This window comes from Eptatretus burgeri, chromosome 2, assembly GCF_056783735.1.
Source record: "Eptatretus burgeri isolate ZD-2024b chromosome 2, Ebu_testis_v1, whole genome shotgun sequence".
NCBI classification, from domain to species: domain Eukaryota; kingdom Metazoa; phylum Chordata; class Myxini; order Myxiniformes; family Myxinidae; genus Eptatretus; species Eptatretus burgeri.
The window spans coordinates 129,385,170-129,402,903 of NC_140962.1; the positions used below are offsets into that span (position 1 = coordinate 129,385,170).

The window sequence follows — 17,734 nt, forward strand, 5'->3', positions numbered from 1 at the left end:
AGGTACAAGTTAAATGGAAAGATTTGACCAAACGTTTTCCATTTTCCAGTTTCAAAGCTTTGTGGCATCATTTTCTTTAAACTATCCCATATACATTTCCCTACAAGTTATTTTTCTATGTACATTTTATTCCTGTTCATGTGAGTTTTGAAAAATACCAAAAACATTCGAACTATCTTCAAATCTAATCAGCATCATCAAAATTAATGACAGAAAGCTCTTCTGTGGGAAAGGTCAAAAAACAAATGGTTAATTGACCATCATTGACAGAACAGTGAATGCAGGAAATAAGTATTTTATGAACCCAATCATATTTACTATTACTTCAAAGAGATCGTAAAATTTGGAGTTAATGCAACTATACGAGTGGTTCCAATTTTACCTGGACTTTTGTTTGCACTTAAAATTAAACTTCGACATAAGTTACAAAAATGATATTTTTGAAGGCAACTCCAGGCTGGCAATGTTTCTCTGAGGTATGCACACTCGTTTCTGAGCTTTGTATCATGGGTTTGAATTTTGGCAAAGTTATAAACTGTTTTAAATTTAAGCACATGCAATGAAGGAAGAAACACTCAATAAGGTGTTTTGGTAATTAACTCGATGAAGACAAAATTATCTCAAAAAAAAAGTTAATCTACAAACATGATTGTATTATATAGAGAAAAGTCGAGGGAAAACTGAACCACCCTCACAAAAATATAGCCTCAAATAAACATGTTGGAAGGATCTCACCAGAGCATGACTGGATAGGCCTGAGGAAACAGCAGTCTGTGACTCAAGCAGCAATTTTGCTACTTGACAAAATTGACTTGAGACTCAGACTTGGTGTCTGTGGACTTGCAACTTGCTTGCAAATTACGTGCAACTTGGAGTTTAAGACTTGTTGACAATGTTCAGAAAATAATCGTTCAATAAGCATCGAATTAAAATAGGGTTTAAAATAAATGGTAAATAATTTTCGGTTGGCGGTATGTATGGTTCGGTGAATGACAACATCAACGGTGTTATGCCCATGTGCAGTGCGCCATAGATTACAACCGCCAGATTGCATACCCTTCTCCATCAAGGTTAAAGGGAGTGTCCACTCTCCAGACAACAGAGAGAACACCATGTCCAAGTGGCAAGCACCAGTCTCACCAGCATCAGTGTTGGATCATGGGAAGCACAACCTTATTTAAAACAAACGTTTGTGCCGATTTGGGGAAACTTGGCTCCTGATCAGTAATCTTGTGCACGTCGAGCCGATTAAATGATTGTGTGACAATTTAAATCTCATTCGACTTGAATTATTCAAACTTGGTCAATAATTGCACATTATATGTATGGATCTTTTTCAAAGGAAAACATAAAAAGTAAGGTATATTTAAAGACAACAATTGAAGTTAATAAGTTATGTTTCATTTTAACGTACATCATAAATAAACAAGTAAATTATTCAAATCTCCTTATCTGTTCCTTCCTTAAAAAGCATGCATGCTCTGATGGCCGATCAAAAGATTGGCATATGGGCTGCACTTGTGCGATTTTAATTTATTCATGATGGTAGCAAATCTTCCCAAGGTGATTGCATTTGGATTGAACAGAAATTATTTTTTGCTGGGAACAAAGCAAAAAAGATTTCACTGTATGAAGTTGCCAAATAAAAACTTGAGTTAAACAGATTTTCAGAACATCCATTTCAATAAATGAAGCCCTGTATATCAATTCCTTGATAGTTTTGTCCTCCAAGCATGGTTTATAAGTAAATGTAGGACTTGACACAAGTTGAAGTAATACAATGGTGACTTGAGACTTGCCCTCAAAGACTGAGACTTGACTCAAGTGACTTGTTGACCTCTCTGGGGAAACAGCGGTCCAGAAAGATCTCCAAAGTGAAACTGATTAAATTTCAAAAACCCCAACTAAATCTGACAATGAATTTATTTTTTTTTGAATCCCTATTTGACGACATGCAGAACCAAATATAACCTCAATGAATTTTCGTTTATTTCGATATTTATATTTATTGCATACGAGGATGAAATAAAAAGTGTTAATTATAATGGTAAAATGTAGAAATTCAGTTTATGAAAGCAGTATGTCACATCACCATTTTAAAGATTCCTCGTTTTTTAAAAAAAGGATACATAAAAGTCGGGATGCCACAGGAGGTGAGGTGTTTGCGAATCAACCGTTCAGTCCCGTACCAATTGAAGGCTGGAGTAGCATGGCCAATACGTGGCAGATGAACACTTGCTGATGGTCAAAAGAAGAAAACACCAAATAAATAAATTCACAAAAAATGTAGTGATCACAAAATTAAGAGTTCAATAGTACCGTTATAAAAATAAAAAGACTGAAGCTCCACTTCCTTAACGAATGGATCATGCCAACTTATCTTAAATACTGTATAGGCCTATAGGGTATCCCAGATGAAACACCATGATAATATATATATATATATATATATATATATATATATATATATATATATATATATATATATATATATATATATATATATATATATATATATATGTAAGCCCTGTGTATATATTTTCGGTCATGGAGGTTCACGAAGTGACATCGCGTTCGTTACTGCAAGGGAGCATACGCAGAATCCATGTTAGAGCCATTCACCATTTTGTTTCCACTCAGAAAAGGTGAAAAATTCAAGTTGTGCCTTCAAAACTTTTATTACGACACATCTGCTATGGAGCCAAAGATGCAGAGTACACATTCCAGTTTAAATTGATTACTCATGTTACAGTGACTAAAAGCCATCCATGCGGTTTACAGCAATTTTTACAAAAAAAAAATTAGTGTTTTAAGAAGTTTTGTTCTCTAAAAATTTTTTTTTTAATTATGAAATTTACTTATTTTCGCCTTTCAACTTTGAAGAACAATATATCTCAAGTAAGACAAGATAGATGAAACTTTTACACTTAAAAAGGAAGATAACACTGTTTTGAGTTGTTCTGTCACAAAAAAATTTTTAAATTTATTTTACTGTTAGAAGTACTGTATACTTTTAAAGATGTGCAATGCATTTTTAGGGTGTTGTCACATTTTTTGACTGTTTCATGCATATTCAAGTGGCTAAATTGCTCTAATTTATGACTTGTACAGTTAGTGTCAGTCATGTTTTTTGTGTTCCAATTTAGAAATGCCTCCAAAGAAAGAGAAGTTCCATGCAGCTCGGATATTAAAAATCGAACTGCTCATCTTCATCAAGCAGGCAAGACATATTCTGAAATCCACAAGCTCCTGAAGAAGGAGAAAAATCACTATTTATCTGCCTACCATAAAGAGAATAGGTCTACAGTTCCAGAAAACTGGTTTTACTGAAACGAAGAAGGGATCTGGCAGGCCTAGAGTCACTACAAGTAAAGATGGCAGGCAACTGAAATTCTTAGTTCTCCAGGAAAGAAGGAAAAGCTTGCGGAAACTGTCAGAGTAGTGCAGAACTACTGAAAACAAAACTGTTTCCAGAAGGACCATCACAAGAAGGTTGACTGATGCTTTCATATGCTGTTATTGGTGAGCTGGTAAAGTGTGAACAGTCGATTACTGCCAAAAAATACCAGAAAATATTCAAGAAAGGATTACTTCCCAGACTACGAAAGTTATTTCCTCAAGAGAAAAGCAAATAAGTCATTTTTCAACAAGATAATTCCCCTGCCCATAATGCAAAAGCCACCAAAAAGTGGTTGGAGAAAAAGTTCCTGAAACATGTTCTGGCCTGGTCAGAGTTCTGATTTGAACCCCATAAAGAATCTTTGGGCCTTTATTCAACACAGACTTATTGGAAGGAAAATTGCAAATTCTGACCAACTTTGGGAAGCTGTAAAACATGAATAGGACAATATTGCATTTCTCGGTACAAGAAGCTTTCTGAAAATTTGACCAAAAGATTGGATTATTTAAAGAGAGTGAAGGGACAAACTATTTCATACTGATTTGTGCAGTTATTTCTGCATGTTCTGGTGAGGTTTTTTTTGGTAAAATAAAATGGTAAAATAGTTATGACAAAAAATGTTTAAAAATTGCCTTGGCTCGGTTTTTTTTTTTTTTTTTGCCCTGGAGTGTATTCAGGTGAGAAATTTTTCTCAGTCATTTGAAATTCCGTTATGACTGATAAATATATTTCTAAAGTAATCATACTTTTCTTTATGAAACAAAAGTAAATCCACAAGCCTGTGAGTTATAATCTACGGCACGTCATGTCATTGCTCGGCCTGTCTCGGACCGTCATGGCACACATCATGGCATGTCAAGGCTCGGAACCGTCGGTCATTCACGGCACAGTCCAGCACACGGCAAGATATGGCTGGGCTCGACATGGCATGGCTCGGATGTCTATCATGGTTTGGCTCGACTCAAAAGGGTTTGGCACGACGTGGCATCGCTCAGCTCGGCTCAAAACGGTCCAAAATGACACAGCTCAAATCACTTTTCGGCAATAAACATCATTTATCTAAAGGAACATTTTTTTCTATCAACATCCAATCTGAATATATAACCAGAGAGTTGGTGTCAAAGCCACCGAATGCTCGCCTGTTTATACATTTATCGTTTTTAAAAGAATAGTCTTATAATATTTTTTTATAAAGCATTGCAGTGAAGTCTGATCCAAATAATTTCAAAGCAATATATGCATTTGTATTTTGTAATTAGTAAAAAGTAGTGTGGTAGATAAAAACATTAATGTTGATGTGCTACAAAAAAGTTAAGTTCAAAACAGGTCAAAAATTTTAAGATTTTGAAATTATTTTTTTAATTTCAACTTCACTACATCAATAATATACCCCAAAGGAACCTCCATGCCAAATATCAGCATCCGAGTACACATATTAAATGAATGGCAAGCTTCTAAATAACTTGCACCAAAAACTTTAACATTTTCACGCTCACGCTGACGCTCACGCTCACGCTCACGTCGGGGGTATCGCTATAGCTCTCTGCTGTTCGAACAGGCGAGCTAAAAACGAAAAGCACGGTCACTCCGTCAGTCCCTCCATCCGAAGCCATGTCACTAAACGTATTAATTACGTACTGTTTGATCATCACACAAGTACGTCCATTAATTATGTACTAGTGGAATCCTGTAGCTCCACTAGCGCTCGGACCTCAGGGTCAGGAAGAGCAGCTAAAAATTTCTCGAGTGCCAGTCTGTCCCATGCCTCCACTGTAAGGTCCCGATACGCGATCCTGACTGATTGGTAAATGTCCTGTGCCAGCTCCTGCACTGTCTCACCCGGCTTTAATCTGCGGTGCTGGAGCTGGGCCCGCACCAGATCACAGTTTACCGCGAACCCAAACCGACGGCTCAACGCCTCGCATATGTGGGAGCTGGTCAACATCCCCTCCGCGATCACGCTTAACACATCTGCGGCTGGTCCCCGCAACGTTGCCACCAAATTCCTTGTACGTTCCTGCTCATTCCACCCGTTTAGTCGGGAAATGCACTCAAATTGCGTCAGAAAAGCTTCAACGCTCCCTGACCCGTCAAAATTTACCAGGGGGATCACTTTTACGGTGGCCCGCTTCTCAGTTTCTCCCTTGTCCGAATCCAGCCCAGGGATCAAACACCCTTGTGGCTGCGTATCCAATTTCGGAGCCCACTGTGGCCAAAGATATTTTGTGGTGAGGGTCTCATGGGTCAATTTTGCCTCCTGTTCCAAACGTTGAATGGACCGATTCACCTCTTCCCGCAGGATCTTCTGGGCCCGCACAACCTCCTCCAAGGCTCCGTCGCGAGTTTGTAGCTGCTCCTCAACCAACCCGGACACTCTACTTACAAAAGACGGCTCTACCAGGCCTTCATCCAAGACTTCATCTTGGCTCATAATTTTATCTTGTTCGTCCAAACGAGCCTCCAATCCTTTTACCTCCTCCGCCAAATTCATCCCTTGCTTCCTCAGCTCTCGCCACTCTTCTACTTGCAGCTGCATACGAGCATCCACACAGGCACGATGACGTTCCAGGCTTTCATCCACTTTATCAACCCGAATGTTCGTTGCATCAATTTTATCTACCAATTTTTTTCGAATATTTTCACCCTCCAATGTAATTTCTACCTTTGTTTCCTCCAATCTATCCTCGAATATACTTTGTATTTCTCCCAATTTAACATCCACACACTCCTGCATCTCAGTTTTCATTTTCTCCATCTTTTCCCCCAATTCATCCCTCATTAAATCAATCCGTGCACCCAACTGTTCCCCCATTACCCCCAATCGATCCGCCATCTCTGCCCCCTGTGCCGTCATTTTTACCCTCTGTGTCACGAATTGATTTTCCATTTGTGCCGTCATTTCTGCCCTCTGTCACGAATTGATTTGCCATTTGTACAGTCATGTCCCCTATTAAACGTTCCAACAGTGTCTGGATCGTCATCGCACCGGATTCCGGCGCTGCCGGCCCCGTTACGGGCAATGAAGCACGGTCCACGATCGGAATGGGGGAGGTTCCAACCCTACTCCCGTCTCTCCCTTCTTCCCCCGACTCGCTGCCAGACACGTGGCCTTCCTCCTCAAACATCTGCACATCCGCCATGGTGCAGAAGTTCCGTTTGCCGCCAATTAATTTAAATTTGAAAAATCCCGCCAAAATTTTCCCGCGCTTGCGCGCTTTTCTGCAGTAATTTTATATTCCAATTCGTGGCGAGATTTTAATCTTGGTATATTCTCCCGATACCAAGTATAATTTAGAGGGGTTCGAACATCCAACACCCTGACACCAATGTGACGTCCACGGGACTTGAACAGTCCCGCCAACGTAGAATGAGCCGAAACGATGGAGGCGGTTTATTTATTTATAACCCAAACATGGCGGTTCTAATCGCTCTATCGCAAACGGGACGAGGAAGGTGGCACGAGTCACTTTTCACCGAGTTGATGATGTTTATTCGTTTTTACTATTAACCAGAAATAACAAGACTCGGCAAGAAGAGGGATCCGGGGCGATTCGACGGGATGGTGTGGGATCGGGCGTGGGGAAAACACAGACAATTCCAATGAATATACAGATCTCAAACTTCTAAGGCGCCAAGTTCACACACACACACACACACACACACACACACACACACACACACACACACACACACACACACACACACACACACACACACACACACACACACACACACACACACACACACACTAGCTATTTCTGGTGGTCAGGTGGTCAGGCTGGACCGTGGTGTGGACGCAACTGTCCCTGGATTGGCGTCGGACCAGCTGGCCTTGCTCTCGTTGGGGGGGGGGGGGGCAGGAGAAACCGTGGTGCTGTCGACCTCCTGGTCTTGGCCCAAGTCCGCTCACAGCCGCCAGGGAACCAGTTCTGGCGCCAAGTTGCGAGCAGGAGAGGGAGGCAGGTCCGCCCGCCGTTCGACCCCGTACTCAGAGTCAGCAGAACCCCAGAGCCAACCAAGGTGAGGCACGAGGCTCAGCAAGGCTCCAAGACACGATGAAGAACACGATCGAATCAGCACAACAACAAGGACGCTCTCCGCGCAACAGCCTCCAGACCAAAAAAACACGATCGTTTTTGTGCCGATCTTCTTCCTCTTCCTTTTCGACCCTGAACAGAACCTTTTTATCCTCCTGCCCTCGTCACTTCCAATCGAGCCGTTTATTGGCCCACCGCCGTCGCCTTCTGCCAATCTTGATCACGGGGCGGAGCCATCCGCTGCACTGTCCTGTGACGTCACGGCCAGTCTCCAGAGAATACCAAAAGGGGTTTACGCAGACACACTTACCCTATCCCGTGTCCCTATCTAATTACGTGACAATTATCATTTCCCTCCTTGAAGAAATGAACATTTACGAGACAACTTATCACCACTGAATTGCTACTTATTACATCGAGATCCTGGTAAACTCGAACAGCATGGCATACCTAATTAAACATCCTAATTACCCTTTGAATGCATACCCCCCCTCAAACGTAACAATATATATATATATAAAGGATATAAAGGATATATAAAGATTCTGCCATTTGTGCCGTCATGTCTCGAGGATAAAAAGGCTCTGTTCGGGAAAAAAGGGAAGAGGAAGAAGATTGGGACAGAAAAACCGTTTTGGTGGAGGTTGTTGTGCTGGGAGCGTGCTGTGTTGTTGCGCTGATTCGATCCTGGTTTTCATCGTGTCTCGAGGCCCTGCTGTGCCTTGTGCCTCAGCTCGGTTGGCTCTGGGGTTCTGCTGGCTCTGAGTACGGGGTCGAACGGCGGGCGGACCTGCCTCCCTCTCCTGCTCGCAACTTGGCGCCAGAACTGGTTCCCTGGCGGCTGTGAGCGGACTTGGGCCGACACCAGGAGGTCGACAGTACCTGACGAGCGCAACGCCAGCTCGTCCGGCGCCAATCCAGGGACTGTTGCGTCCGCACCACGGGCCAGCCTGACCACCAGGACCAGCTACGTTTTGTGTGTGTGTGTGTGTGTGTGTGTGTGTGTGTGTGTGTGTGTGTGTGTGTGTGTGTGTGTGTGTGTGTGTGTGTGTGTGTGTGTGTGTGTGTACCTGGCGCCTTAGAGGGTTTGAGATTTGTATATTCATTGGAAATGTCTGTGTTTTCCCCACGCCCGAACACACACCACCATCCCGTCGAATCGCCCCGAATCCCTCCTCTTGCCGAGTCTTATTATTTCTGGTTCGAGAAATAAACATCATTAACTCAGTGAAGAGCGACTCGTGCCACCTTCCTCGTCCCGTTTGCGGTAGAGCGATTAGAACCGCCATCTTTGGGTTGTAAAGGATAAACCGCCTCCATCGTTTCGGCTCATTCTACGTTGGCGGGACTGTTCAAGTCCCGTGGACGTCACATTGGTGTCAGGGTGTTGGATGTTCGAACCCCTCTAAATTATATTTGGTATCGGGAGAATATACCAAGATTAAAATCTCGTCACAAATTGGAATATAAAATTACTACAGGAAAGCGCGCGAGCGCGGGAAAATTTTGGCAGGAGTTTTCAAATTAAATTTAATTGGCGGCAAACGGGACTTCTGCACCATGGCGGATGTGCAGATGTTTGAGGAGGAAGGCCACGTGTCTGGCAGCTCGTCGGGGGAAGAAGGGAGAGATGGGGGTAGGATTGAAACCTCCCCCATTCCGAGTGTGGACCGTGCTTCATTGCCCGTAATGGAGCCGGCAGCGCCGGAAACCGGTGCGATGACGATCCAGACACTGTTGGAACGTTTAATAGCGGACATGACGGTACAAATGGCAAATCAATTCGTGACACAGAGGGCAGAAATGACGGCACAAATGGAAAATCAATTCGTGACACAGAGGGCAGACATGACGGCACAAATGGCAGAAATGACAGATCAATTGGGGGTAATGGGGGAACAGTTGGGTGCACTGATTGATTTAATGAGGGATGAATTGGGGGAAAAGATGGAGAAAATGAAAACTGAGATGCAGGAGTGTGTGGATGTTAAATTGGGGGAAATACAAAGTAAATTCGAGGATAGATTGGAGGAAACAAAGGTAGAAATTACATTGGAGGGGGAAAATATACGAAAAAATTGGGAGATAAAATTGATGCAACGAACATTCGGGTTGATAAAGTGGATGAAAGCCTGGAACGTCATCGTGCCTGTGTGGATGCTCGTATGCAGCTGCAAGTAGAATAGTGGGGAGAGCTGAGGAAGCAAGGGATGAATTTGGCGGAGGAGGTAAAAGGATTGGAGGCTCGTTTGGACGAACAAGATAAAATTATGAGCCAAGATGAAGTGTTGGATAAAGGCCTGGTGGAGCTGTCTTTTGTAAGTAGAGTGTCCGGGTTGGTTGAGGAGCAGCTACAAACTCGCGACGGAGCCTTGGAGGAGGTTGTGCAGGCCCAGAAGATCCTGCGGGAAGAGGTGAATCGGTCCATTCAACGTTTGGAACAGGAGGCAAAATTGACCCATGAGACCCTCACCGCAAAACAGCTTTGGCCACAGTGGGCTCCGAAATTGGATACGCAGCCACAAGGGTGTTTGATCCCTGGGCTGGATTCGGACAAGGGAGAAACTGGGAAGCGGGCCACCGTAAAAGTGATCCCCCTGGTAAATTTTGACGGATCAGGGAGCCTTGAAGCTTTTCTGACGCAATTTGAGTGTATTTCCCGACTAAACGGGTGGAATGAGCGAGAACGTACAGGGAATTTGGTGGCAACGTTGCGGGGACCAGCCGCAGATGTGTTAAACGTGATCGCGGAGGGGATGTTGACCAGCTCCCACATTTGCGAGGCGTTGAGCCGTCGGTTTGGGTTCGCGGCAAACTGTGATCTGGTGCGGGCCCAGCTCCAGCACCGCAGATTAAAGCCGGGTGAGACAGTGCAGGAGCTGGCGCAGGACTTTTACCAATCAGTCAGGATCTCGTATCGGGACCTTACAGTGGAGGCATGGGACAGACTGGCACTAGAGAAATTTTTAGCTGCTCTTCCTGACCCTGAGGTCCGAGCGCTAGTGGAGTTACAGGATCCACCCACCGTTCACCGAGCGGCCGAGTGCGCGGCCAGGCTGGCCTCGTGGAGTCGGCCGGGTCGGGTTCCCGAGAGGCCATTGGTGACCATCCGACAGGCGGAGATTCGGGATCAGGGAGGGGGGCTGGGAGAAATTGGCATTACCCAAATGTTTCAGGAAATTTGCCAGAAACTGTCAAGTTTGATAAGGGGTAATTCGGTAGTTGGTGCGCCAAAGCGGCGGGGTCCAGCCCAGCCAAAAGAGCAATTCAATTATGGCCGAGGGGGTCCGGAACCGGAAGAGACATTACACCGATACCCACGGGGGCCTTTTATGGGGAGTTGTTTCCGGTGCGGGCGAAGAGGACACATGCAACGATATTGCCGGTACCCGGCGATGGAGGGACCCTCCAATAGACTTTTAGACTCGGAGAGGATGAATCCTCCTGCTGAACCGCCAGGTCTATCCAAGATGCCCTTTTATAGGTCGGGTCCGGAAATCACTGTCGGGGGTCGGGGAGACTCGATCGGGCTGAGCATGTAGGGCCATGCTCGGCTGCTGAGATTGTGACAAAGTGCCCTCCTTTGGTGAAAATAGTGAATTGTGGGGAAATTGGCATGGGTTTGTAAGTTCTGCTGGGTTTTAGAGTGACAATAGGGACAGTGGGTAATTGATAACAAAGCGGGAACGAGTGGCTGTCCAATGGCTGGTGCGTGGATCGGGTGAGGAAAAGTGCTGTGTGAGTTGTTTCAAGTTAAGAAGTGAAATGTATGGTGCACACATTGATTTTTATTGGACATGGTGTGGTAACAGGGAAGGTCATGGTCGGTGAAGTGTTAGAAATGCAGGTGTCACATGTAAGGCCGATGGGGTGGGGGGAGTCATGTGGGTTTTGTGGGTGGGGATGATGTGCTTGTCCACAGGGATTGCTGAAGCTCACGGTGAGCGGAATTGCGACCCTCTTCAAGGAGATTCACCCCTGGTGGCTAACGGTGACAGTGTCTGGAGACAACTGGGAAAGGGTCTGGTTGGGCGACCAATGCGGGTAGGACCTTGGCGACCCAGGAAGGCCAGAGGAGCCAGTGAGACCCCTTCCAGTGTGTTGTACGGGGTTAGGGCTGATGGCTACCAGGGGGGTGGGAATCAAAGGGAGCGGGGGCGGAGAAACGTCCGGGTTGGACTAAAGCTTACCTGTGGGCATGGTTGCACCTGAGATTCCCCCATCATCTTGTGGTAACCCACCCCACGGCCATGACGGGATTCAGCCTGCATCATTAAAATGGGGACCATGACCTAGAAATGTGATGATGACCATGGTGTGAGTGTTGTGAAGATATGTGAGTCCCACTCGATCCCGCACAACTTGACATGTGCAGCAAGGGCATGATGTCCGCATAATTTTGGGGCAAGCAAATTTGAAAATTTGCTCCCCAGGTAACGCTGGGTCTATTAGCATCCACTGGGGGACATGGTCAAGTGTAAATATTCCGTGAATAGTGTCGTTAAGGCTTAGAGTAGGAATATAAAGTATAAGTGTTGTGTTTTTGTGGAACCTTTTGTTTCCCCTCCCCAGATCACTGGAGGAGTGTTGGGCAAGAGTGATGATCCAGACGATGGAGTGCAACTTCGCTCAGTGCTCTCATGTGATAAAAAAAAAACAATGAATGATTGTTTTGGCGAGGATAAGGCCATGAGGGGGTAGTACATTAAGCAGGATAGGTAAGTTAGCTGCGGCTCACTGCCCATTGCCCCTCCTACTTTATTTCGTTAGGTTAATTAGGTGTGAGTCAGTAAGTGTTGAGGCTGGAACGGTAGCGCCTGTGATATACCTTGCAGGAGCTGTGGTACCGGGGCAGTGTTACGTTTGAGGGGGGGTATGCATTCAAAGGGTAATTAGGATGTTTAATTAGGTATGCCATGCTGTTCGAGTGTACCAGGATCTCGATGTAATAAGTAGCAATTCAGTGGTGATAAGTTGTCTAGTAAATGTCCATTTCTTCAAGGGGGAAATGATAATTGTCACGTAATTAGATAGGGATACGGGATAGGGTAAGTGTGTCTGCGTAAACCACTTTTAGTATTCCCTGGAGGCTTGCCGTGACTTCACAGGACAGTGCTGCGGATGGCTCCGCCCCGTGATCACGATTGGCGGAAGGCGACGGCGGAGAGCCAATAAAAAAGGCTCGATTGGAAGTGACGAGGACTCGAGGATAAAAAGGCTCTGTTCGGGAAAAAGGGAAGAGGAAGAAGATCGGGACAGAAAAACTGTTTTGGTGGAGGTTGTTGTGCTGGGAGCGTGCTGTGTTGTTGCGCTGATTCGATCCTGGTTTTCATCGTGTCTCGAGGCCCTGCTGTGCTTCGTGCCTCAGCTCGGTTGGCTCTGGGGTTCTGCTGGCTCCGAGTACGGGGTCGAACGGCGGGGTGACCTGCCTCCCTCTCCTGCTCGCAACTTGGCGCCAGAACTGGTTCCCTGGCGGCTGTGAGCGGACTTGGGCCGACACCAGGAGGTCGACAGTACCACAGTGTCTCCTGCCCCTGACGAGCGCAACGCCAGCTCGTCCGGCGCCAATCCAGGGACTGTTGCGTCCGCACCACGGGCCAGCCTGACCACCAGGACCAGCTACGTTGTGTGTGTGTGTGTGTGTGTGTGTGTGTGTGTGTGTGTGTGTGTGTGTGTGTGTGTGTGTGTGTGTGTGTGTGTGTGTGTGTGTGTGTGTGTGTGTGTGTGTGTGTACCTGGCGCCTTAGAGGGTTTGAGATTTGTATATTCATTGGAATTGTCTGTGTTTTCCCCACGCCCGAACCCACACCACCATCCCGTCGAATCGCCCCGGACCCCTCCTCTTGCCGAGTCTTATTATTTCTGGTTAGAGAAATAAACATCATTAACTCAGTGAAGAGCGACTCATGCCACCTTCCTCGTCCCATTTGCGGTAGAGCGATTATAACTGCCATCTTTGGGTTGAAAAGGATAAACCGCCTCCATCGTTTCAGCTCATTCTACGTTGGCGGGACTGTTCAAGTCCCGTGGACGTCACAATATATATATATATATATATATATATATATATATATATATATATATATATATATATATATATATATATATATATATATATATATATATATATATATATATATATATATATCCTGGTGTTGGCGCAGTGGTTCGGGCAGTGGTTCGGGCAGTGGTTTGGGATCCAAAAGGTCCTGAGTTCAAGCCGCGTTGGGCCACTGAATTAATACACCAGGGGGTTGACTCAGCCTGTCATCCTTCCGAGGTCGGCGAAGTGAGTACCAGTGTACTGGGCCGGTGTATACCCCGGTTAAAATAGGTGTACCATATCCCTATGTCGTAAGAGGCGACCAGGGTTGTGTCAGGAAGGGCATCCGGCGTAAAACCTGTGCCAAATCATTATGCTGATCATACGGATGATCCGCTGTGGCGACCCCTAACGGGAGCAGCCGAAAGAAGAAGAAGAAGATATATATATATATATATATATATATATATATATATATATATATATATATATATATATATATATATTGTTACGGATTCGCGCCCGCCGGCGTGCTGACGGCCACATAACTCGAATCGCGGCACGTCGCCCACCGGACGGACAATCCAGTCGTGACCCTCTCGGACTAACGCCGGGAACCAGTCACGGGTGGACCTTTCGGTCTCACCGCGATCGAGCCAATCAGCCCCCGCGTGGGATAGGGTTGCTCGCCAAATTCGACCTACCTAAGTACCCACACGGAGGGTAGACCGGGCGATCGCACCTCGCCGCAGGTCGACTTCGGACACGGGCCACTTAAGCGACCCGTTCCGTACTATCGGGATAACCGAGCGGTGTTATCGTCGGCCTCGACGGTTCGATTAATTATCGGGCGTATTCAGCCCACGACCAACCCTTTACGTGAAGTAAGATGGGGATTCAATAGAGGAAAAGACGAAGCGAAGCGGGAAAGCAGTTCAACATAAAGCACATTTATTCACGATGAACGGAAAGCACACATATACAATTCCACCAAAAGCACATAGAAAAGGAAAAGAAACACAATGCAATTTCACACAAAAAGCAAATGTAAAAGCGAAGACACAATGCAAAGCTAATACCGACTACCGAGCACACGGCAACACTTATACAATTCTACTTCACAGACGGCGCCGACAACACATACCCAAAACCAAGAAAAAGAACACCCTCAAGGATGAGGCGGGCCTGAGGCCGAGACCGGGTCGGGCTTACCCGTCTGGTGATGAGACGCGGAGCGGCGATGGTGCCTCAACTCCGCGGGCCTCACGGACAGTGTCTGGTAGGGGGTGGGAAAAGGGGCCCCCTTGGTCGCACTATCTCAGCGCGGGGGGAAACAGGAGGGGGTTGCTGATGCTCGGGGAAAGGAGGATTTTTACTCTGTCTCGAGTCCCGCGACGAGCGTCTCCACCTCGACCAGGTCGCGCCGTCGGCCTCCCTGGTGTGCAGCTCCCGGCACGACGCGAGCACCCCCTCGTCTGCCTTCGCCGCCTCTCCACAGCTCCGTCCTCTTCGCTCCGACTCCAAACGCACACGACGACGACGACGACCAACAACCAACCAACCCTTTTCTGATGAACGCAGCCGCTTATATAAGCCCCGTGGCTTCGCCTTTGACCCCCTGCCTTCGACCTTTCACCTCGCTCCCCATTGGCCTGAGAAAAAGTGGGCGTGAATGCATTTTGATCCATGAATTTGCATATAGCGACCGCCCTCCAACGCCCTGGAGGCGGGGCCAAATCGCCCCTCGCTCACCGATTGGACGGAACAAAAGTGGGCGTGTGTCGTTTTTGATCCGTTTTTGGAGCGGAAAATCTGTGGTTTTGTACACGCTGTTCGGCGCGCACCCTGCACGAGTCCAACACCGGTACCCACAAGCTGCGCAAGAACGGTGGCGATGCGACGGTTGCGAGGTGTGACGTGAAGCGGCGCCGCGGTGGGTGGTTGATGTTGTGGTTGGTGGTGGTAACAATGGCGGTTGGTCCAAAATAAAGATAGTAAAAGAAAAACGGCTATCCTGAAGAGTCGCAGCACGCATAAATGACATGTATTCCCACTAGACAACGGGTTTGGGCCTAACTACACATATACTTACCGAGATATCTCACCTAAGGGACCTGAATGGTGGTTTGCGAATTTGGTAACCACAACAATATATATATATATATATATATATATATATATATATATATATATATATATATATATATATATATATATATATATATATATATATATATATATATATGGCGTATAAAAAAATAGTTAAGTGTGATAGATAAAACATTAGAAAGGAAACTAGAGGGGGAGCACTCGGGAGAGTGCAAAACCTCCACCGCCAATACTGCTGAGTCACTCAAGTGAACCTTATGTCTTATTTATTAAATATGTCAAGAGTGCTGACAGAGTGAGAGTTCTTTTCTCCAACATTTTTTTTTTTTTTTTTGGGGGGGGGGGGGGTTGGAAATCACTTAAAACATGTAGAAATGCAAAAAAAAATTTCTCTTTACAATTTTTTTTGGGGGGGGGGACCAAGTCCAAAATCTAATGGCATGATCCTTGGACCATACCTCATCCCCCACCAAGTTTCGTCGATATCCGGAGGAGTTTTTCCGTAATACAAAAAATTTAACATTTTCACGCTGACGCTCACGCTGGGGGTATCGCTATAGCTCTCTGTTCTTCGAACAGGCGAGCTAAAAAACAAGTGAAATCCTTCAATACAGCGCGTGTGGTGAATCAAATGAGTACACTAATGTTAAAATATGCAATTTATGCTTTTTCAGTTGAAAAACAATTAAAAAGCGTACTTAATATTTGAAATGTAAAAATCTTGTGATTATTGTGATAAGTACCTTTATATATAACAGAAGGAATGAAATCGTTTGATACAGCGTGGCAGGAGGCCGCAAAAGAATGATTGTAAGTAAATTTCAACTACTAATGCATGACAAAACACTTGTTTATGGCTAATATTAAAGGGAATGATGGCATAAGAAGAACTTAGCTTTCTGCGTTCGGCGTGAAATGCCATGGTGGACGGAAATGACGTCTTTCGTTCATTCGTTCGTACATGAGGGGAGCGTTTCTTCGTTTTTTTCCATCAAGCAATAAATTAAATCGTTTTCACATATATAACACATTAGTTTCACAAATTTCCATTGAAATACTCGCGTATTTCCATCAATTGTCGCCATTTCCGTCGAGGTTACGCACTGCATCTACCGGACGGCTGTCATTGGCTGTCTTGAGGCACGTGGGAGGTGGGGGGGGGACGGGGGGACACCGGAGCCACCGGAGACGTGGTAGACGACGCCGGGGACATTTCAAACTTGGTGCAATTGTATACAGCGCACGCGCTGTAAACACATGAATAGTTCAGCGTACGCCAGCGTTTTACATACATTTTGAGACCTTGCCATACGCTGGCTAAAACGTCAAGGTGTGACAGCCCCTTTTGGATGATGATGATGATGATGATTGATGGATGGATGATGTAACTAGACAAGCCCTCCAGTGTTATCATCCAATGCTCTCAAGTGCCACTCCATGCGTGCTATGGAGCAGTATGCAATGCAGAGTGCTTTGAGGGCAAATATACTCAATTATGTTCAAGCCACATGGCATTCAGGGAAACAATGTTCCCAAAAAGCATAGAATCTATTAATATTCCACTCACCAAGTGATTAAATCGCCTATTCAAACTTTTCATCAAATGTATTAATTGATATGATGTCCCCACTCCCTCTAAAAGGTGAAGGGAAATGTCCTCCCCCCACCCCCCTTCTCCCCCATCCCACTGCCGATCAACACCCAATGATGTGACATCATTGGCACAAGCAGCACAAATACAATGGGGAAAGGTGCAACGGAAAAATAACTTGTAGTGCTTGGTTTACTGATGGGAGTAAAACTCCAAGGGAGAGGACATGAGTAGGCATGGAAACAATAGGCTAATTATGTACACAATGTGCCAATTTAAGCTGCTTTATGGGCAAATGTTCCTTCATGAGTCTTAAACAATCATTAAAAAAATGCATTTGACAAATCTTCCTTTCACGATCAAATAGACACAATCACCTCGAGATAGGACCGGCCATATCAAAGAGACCATAAGCAAGTTTCTTAATTGTACTGTATACCCTGTAGAGACTTGGCACGGCAGGATACCCTGCGCAAACCCAGAGCAAGGGCAGGCAGCTGGATTGCAGATGGGGCCTTTGCCTTGGCTCGATGCTGGGCCACTATCAGAGCCACC

At 45.5% G+C, this 17,734-nt stretch overlaps 1 protein-coding gene across 6 annotated transcripts in view; it reads right to left on the reverse strand.

Moving 5' to 3' along the window:
* CHD1L (chromodomain helicase DNA binding protein 1 like) overlaps nucleotides 1–17,734 on the reverse strand; it is a 139,051-nt gene that overhangs the window by 21,616 nt on the left and 99,701 nt on the right. For all 6 annotated transcript variants that reach the window (XM_085871192.1, XM_085871191.1, XM_085871193.1 and 3 more), the window contains 2 exons: nucleotides 17,619–17,733; nucleotides 2,130–2,238 (listed from right to left, as the gene is read on the reverse strand). In XM_085871192.1, the coding sequence (XP_085727318.1) occupies nucleotides 2,130–2,238; nucleotides 17,619–17,733 (224 nt within the window). The remainder of the gene's footprint in view (nucleotides 1–2,129; nucleotides 2,239–17,618; nucleotide 17,734) is intronic.